This window comes from Olea europaea, chromosome 18, assembly GCF_002742605.1.
Source record: "Olea europaea var. sylvestris chromosome 18, O_europaea_v1, whole genome shotgun sequence".
NCBI lineage: Eukaryota > Viridiplantae > Streptophyta > Magnoliopsida > Lamiales > Oleaceae > Olea > Olea europaea.
The window spans coordinates 26,791,767-26,798,511 of record NC_036254.1 but is presented as its reverse complement, the minus strand read 5'-3'; the positions used below and the strand labels follow the sequence as shown (position 1 = coordinate 26,798,511).

Genomic DNA, 6,745 nt, shown 5'->3' with positions numbered 1-6,745 from the left:
TGGAACTGGTAAATTTTACCAGCTACTTCATCAAACCACCACCTCCGCCCGTCTAGGGATATTAAGTTGAGCCACGTCACCAGGCCTAGTTTGGCCGAATCCAAACCAGTGCCTGGTGGCCTCTGTGTAGACAGGCCTACTCGGCCAAGCCCTTCCCAGCCCACTGGACAGCTCTACGCCCACCAACCCTTTTAGGCGGAAGATTGATTTAGTCAAATGATTTTGATTGAACAACTCTCTTAGCTTACCCAACTACTCTCTTCACCATCTGCAGAAAAACAATAGGCAAAAAAAGGGAAATGCACAGCCCGCTGAAATGAATTTAAAAAATGAAGCACAAAACAAGTATTAATGTATTAATTCACAAGTATAAAACACAAGTACGTACAAGTGTATAACAAAGAAATACCATTTAAGACCCCCTTGACAGTCATATGTCATATAAAACACACCTTACATACCAATGAATTAATTCACAAGTTACATTAAACACTCCATATTTCACATAAAGATACAACAAAGTAGAATTTATTTTGAAAGTGTGAAACAAATATTTACCCAATAGCATGGAATGATATAATCAGCGTTTCTTCATCAACCCTGACTTCTATTTCGTGAATGCTCGATGGACCTCAAGTTGTTATACATATCTGAACAAGCAAGAGAAAAATCTGACAGTGCCTCAAAAAGTCCTGGTAAATTGCTTTTGAGGCTCGCCATAGATCTCTCTCTGACCTGCATGCACAGCCTTTGGTATGCTTCCTCATCACCTCTCAATTTCAATTTTGCTGCTTCAACAATATGCTCCCTTTCTGCAATAAAATCCTTATCGTGTGCTCTATCTGCATCCATTACATCAGGTGGGGTTCTCCTCTGTATATATTTATTATGCCAATTCTTGAACTCGCGGGACCTTCTCATAAGCTCCTTCTCCGACTCTGCACATTTGTTTCTTAAGTCCAACTCCTCTTTCTGATCCTGCCATATAGTCTGAGTCTGAACAGCAAAATTTTTAATAGTTGATTTCGGCTCATCAGGAATCTTCTGGAGGTAATACTGCCAGTCTTGCAAAAGTGTCTGTAATGGGGGATTTTGGGTCCCACGGGGAGATGAAACTTTCTCTTTCAAGTTTGTATCTATAGGAATGAGATTTAACTTCAACCAGTCGTCGAGAGATTTAATATATTCTTTCTGCTGAGACACGAGTTCACTTAAACGTGAATGACAATCCTGAACAACATAACATAAAAGTTGAGTGCGCTCGTGGTGGTGGTCACTTGTTTGTTTAGGAGATTGAGGAATGTCCACATGCTTCAAAGCTAGCACAATTTTAGATTGTTTTTCATGGTACATTCTCATCGTTTTCCACATTATAGCCATCCTGTGATCAATAAGAAAGGACTTAATATAGTTTTTAAGGTTAATAAGGATTAAAAAAAAGAAAAAAAGAAAAAGAAAAAGAAAGCTAACTTTATAGGGTCGTATATGTGAAAACCTTTACAGAAATTGTAATTTTCTAAAAACAATTTTCTTCAAAATTGGCTCGAGAACGAAATTTAAAAAATAAAAGTTATAAAATTTAGGTAATTTAAATGCTGATTACAATGCATAACCATGAATATCCATCAGTCTATCATTTAGAGGGGATCCTCATGGCTTTGACCAAATACCTGGCTTGGACCAATTTACCATCTCATCTAAAAGATTAAGATGATAGAGAGAGGACAAACATATTTATTTAAACTATATCTTCAAGGGGCACCTCACATACATCAAAGGCCAACATGAGCAAAATTTTCATGATAGATGATATCTGGACTTGAGTTAAGGAACTTTAAGTGCTCTGTTACCAAGTCAAGTCACATCAATTTAACAGCTTTAGTTGTTATTGAAAGGACAAATATATTTATTTTAATTACATCCTCAACAAGAACAATGCAATCTTGTGTAAAGAACTTTGCAGTAACAAAAGGGAAAAATCAAATTTGATATTCATTTGCAATAGGGATAAAAATAAATGGAAGATACATAGGCTAACTGATTTTTGAAGTAGTAAGAAAAATGAAACCTGGAAGTTCATGTAAATGAAGATAAGCAAGAGAAACTTATGGTATCATATTAAGGTTACGTGTTTCATGAAGCGATCATGGTATATGCCACACTAATTATTTTGCTTATAACAAATGCTAATGGAAGCAAGCTACAGATCATCAACAACGGCTAGACAATAGGCAGTATTTCTCATAGCAGCGTAGGAACTTACGCATCAACAAGGGTAACAAGTTTCGGATACAGGTGATCATTGCACAAACTATTAATTTCTGAAACGGTGGAGTCCATGGATTGCATGTCAACAATGTATCTGGTATGCAGATGACTAACTGCTGCTTTCATCCTTTCTAAGGCGCCTGTGTTTGAGCCATGTTTCTTCAACTTATTCAACGAAGCTACCTTTTTCTGATATTCAAGTTTCATTTGCTCACCTGCCTGTAGCATCAAAGACAAACCACAAACTATTCTTAATGGAGAGAGAGATTCAGAGACAAACATTACACGGCATTAAGTGGCAAAGAAACAGAGAATATTTTGTGGGATTCAAAAAATTTATCATCTTCGCCATTACTAATAAATAAATATTGATCACTAGATACAGCAGGATATTTCTGGTATGTGTTCATCAAATATGGGCCACATCAGGAATTCAGGATACATATATAAGGGTAGACAGTGAAGGCCACAGAGATGAATCAAGCAGTCAAGATACAAAACTATAATGAAGAATCTTGTTTTAACACTAATCAATTGAATACCAAGAAAAAAAGAAAGAAAATTGATTGGGACTGCTCTCTCATTCCGGTAGCAGCAATGAATGTCCAAAACCGACATTTTTTTGCAACAACAAAATTAGGAGATACCATGTCAAATTCAAGAATCATAGGCTAAAATCTAATTTTATTACAAGGGAAATCTATACCATTTCTTGAAAGCGTAGGACTGACTAAATGTATACTTGGCTTGTCTCCTCCTTTTATGACGACAAATATCCTCTACAAAATTTTGATTGGTTTTCACTTTACATCTTAATCCCTTCAGTATAATATTTTGACTGGATATGAACATATATACCTCCCTCTTTAGATTTTGATTTACATTACATTTCAGTAGTTTTGATTAACTAGAATTTTACAAGAAAAGGTTGTTGATTATTAGAGGTTTTTTAAGATTTAAGTTTTCATTTAATTAAAACACCATCTAAATCTGAGTGGGATGTCCACTTAGACCCAGCAAGCCAGCAGGAGTTGGCTATACCCCAACCATGAAAGTTATACAATTATCTTTGAGATTTAAGTTCTTTATCCTATGTAAAGGAACCTGGGATTTCATTTATATTCATACTATAGTAATTATTGATATTAAATATAGATTTCTTCCTCCTAAATTCTTCTTTTATTATATCATCTCTAATTCTCATTCTGAGAAAGTTCTGTGTCAATTTGATATCAGAGCTAACTCATCAGTCACACGCTTAATTTCTTTGACATGGTGTCAAATTCAACACTGTCACACGTTGCTGGTTTCCAGTTGTACATGCCCTCACTGGAGTTTCTGATTGAGGTTTGAAGCAATGAACCTAGGATACCAGTATCTAAAAGCCAATCAATGGCAAAAACTTCAATGAAAGCACCAAATTTAGATTTTGATGCTTGGTAGAATACTATATAAAAATTGAAGCTGTTAAACAAAGTTGTTCACAATATTCAAAATTAACAACAAAATGTAAGAAAAATTTTCGAATTCAACCACCTTATTGAGAATAAGATGAAATTTAGAAACTCTTCCATTTTTAAGTATAACTTTTTTGATGAAAATTAAACAAGATGATTACTAAAGAAACAAAGTCTAAAGATCCACCGAATATATATGACAAGTTGAACATAAATATTAATGTGCATACTTTAACTTCATCATAAAGCTTCTTCTCCCATGCCAGCATCTTGTCCAATACTGTTGCATGAGTCTCGTGCTCGTCAGAATCAGAGTCGTCAACTCCATCATCTAAGTCGGGTAAACCTTTGAAGGACCTATTCCATGTAATGACGCGCATGACCCTAGTAGAATGATCAATGTGCCCTATAAAGAAAAGACTGTAGTATTTATACATCAAATGAATACTTCATGGCTCATCTGAACTATTGGACTAGCTCTTGTTCCGACTCCAAGCCAAAATATAATAAAAGCTATTTTTCTTATAGTTTCAATGACTACGCGACTACACTTAATGCAGATGCAATTTCTTTTTATCTTTCTTTGCAAAGCCATTTGTTATTTTTCACGTAAGCTTTTATGTAATCATCAAATAGTGAAAGGATCATTCAACCACTGACAGGACAGTTAGACTGACACTCTTTCCAATCCAAACTAAAATTATGATCATATTGAACATTTGCTGTAAACTACCATGATTAAGGTGAAAGAACTTCCCTTGATAAAGTATATTAATTTGGTATGTAAACTATTCAATATTCATACTGAATAAGCATTATTGTTATCAGTTTATTCCGAGGCCATTACTATGCGATTCTAGCCACATTAAACACCAACTATATATATTATACCTCTTTTATCTGCAAAATTTGAGTGATAATGCAAGCGGGTCGCCTCGAGCAACCTAGATACATCATGAGCACTCTCGCAAGCCTTGAGAAAACAATCATCAAAATCCACAAATATTTGCAATAAGTTTGTATTACTCGGTCCACCTTTCATTATCCCTTCTGCTGGAGCCCCCATTTTCACTCTCTTGGCCAGCTTTGTTGCCACTACTTTTTGAGTCGGAGGAGGCTGTTTTGAAAGATTCACTGTGCCTTCCACCACTTCAGCGGCCACCTCCACCTTCTGAACCCTCCTCCCTCCATCAATTTCACCATCCATTTCACTTTTCTTAGCCCTTTCTTCTCGCATTTTTCGCTCAATTTCCTGTCCCTGGTAGTGATCATCCTCAACATCAGCCAGTGTCGACCTTTGCATATCCGGCTCCAAGAAATAATCCCAAGAATTGTCGTTATTCATAGCAGAAGGAGGAGGAGGAGGACGGGCTAGATGCTTGTGATCAGGTTCATTTGGCAGCATTGGCGGAGGTGGCTTCTGCAAGACCTCTTCCTCAGTAACCTCCTTATGTGAAAGTCCATCTCTCCTTCCCATACTACCCCGTGCACTACTCTTACTGCTGCGATGCTTCAAATTATGAGTACTCTCATTTTCAATGTCCTCTTCGCTCTCCTCCTCAGTTATCGAGTTCGTACGCTTTAGTTCAGTTCGAAATTCAGGAACAGTAGACGCCCGCTGTAGTGGTGAAGGAGTCGGATTGAACGGAGGCAAGGGAGGAGGGAAAGAAGAAATGCTATCATGAGGCAGAATTGGTGGCTGAATGGTGGCATCAGCACCAATTCCACCTCCACTGCCACTGCCGCCGGCAGGATATACAACTTCTCCATGAGCAAAGTCACTAAGGGCGGCACCGATGTTCTTCAAGGACATCGCGTAGGACGAGTGGGCAGCCGCAAACTTGTTGCGGGCCGCTACGCCCCGCTCCATATACTGCTTCCGCTCCCTGCATCGATTTACAGTTTCTTCATCCTCGATGTTAGATTGCGTGCAGCCCATTAATCCCCGCCTACAAATCAACAAGAAATTACACACACAGTGATTACAATAAGAGAATTGGGTCAATTGCAATCGGCGAGCGAAGAGAAGAAATTGCTTTTACTGCTTTCTTCTGTTTTGGGAGAATAAAAAACGAAGCTTTGCTAGCAAGAGAAGACTACGATATCGTTTCACTACAATAAAAAGAGTAACTCCGAATAGCAGTCTTTACAATTACAGGGAAGATGACAAGTGAAGGAGGAAGTAATATGGAGTTATTTAAGGATATTCCAATACGCCAGCCTGCAAGTCAAGTCTTAGCTCGCACACCTTCTTGACAATTCTACTCCAGTTTACTGTTTATCTTTCATTCTAACTTTTGGGACCAAATACTAATAATCCAGAGAAAATTTCATTGAAGGACATCTAACTTATAGGTTTATTTGGAATTAGTCACCAAAGTTTAAATTACTTACCCAACTAATGGATAAATACGTTTGCTTATAGGAATGTGAGTTTTCTAATGGCGGCAAAATAAAATCACATTCCATCGACGTCACACGTGGACACTGGCGGACCCAATGTTTACGGGTCACTTGACATCCCAACTTTTGAGATTTTCTCTCTGCTTCTTTTATTTTTTATTTTTAGATAAACTCTTGTTTGGTATTGATTGAAATCTAAATTAAAATAAATAATTATTTTTAATAACATATTTCATAGAATCCTTAACTTTTTAACTTTTATCAAAATTTACTAAAAATTTGATTTTTGTGCCCACCTAAATTTGAATTCTCTCGTTTTTCTTTTGCTCTATATATCTTTCTCACTCATTTTATGACAACCTTAATCTTTCTAAATTTTTAAAATTTGCTTATACTTTCTCTACAAATTATAACATTTACTACAAATTTTTAACTAATTAGAACCTAAATTTACATTTTCTTCTTTTCTATTTGGGTATATAGAATGTGTCTAAACTGATTATATAAAATTTAACTTATATTTAACGAATTGTATTTATTTAACTTATTATTAGTATTGAATATTGGTTATATATTTTTCCTTTCGATTACTTAATTTGATTGTTTGCATCAAATAC

At 36.2% G+C, this 6,745-nt stretch overlaps 1 protein-coding gene across 1 annotated transcript; it reads right to left on the bottom strand.

Annotated features, from left to right (window-relative positions):
* Nucleotides 1–330: 330 nt before the first annotated feature.
* Nucleotides 331–5,989, bottom strand: LOC111368006 (nitrate regulatory gene2 protein-like). The gene is made up of 4 exons (XM_022989165.1): nucleotides 4,617–5,989; nucleotides 3,956–4,131; nucleotides 2,264–2,487; nucleotides 331–1,381 (listed from the first exon to the last, which is right to left on the bottom strand). The coding sequence occupies exons 1-4, from the start codon at nucleotides 5,662–5,664 to the stop codon at nucleotides 595–597; spliced, it is 2,235 nt and encodes a 744-aa protein (XP_022844933.1). The 5' UTR covers nucleotides 5,665–5,989; the 3' UTR covers nucleotides 331–594.
* Between the last annotated feature and the right edge of the window lie 756 nt (nucleotides 5,990–6,745).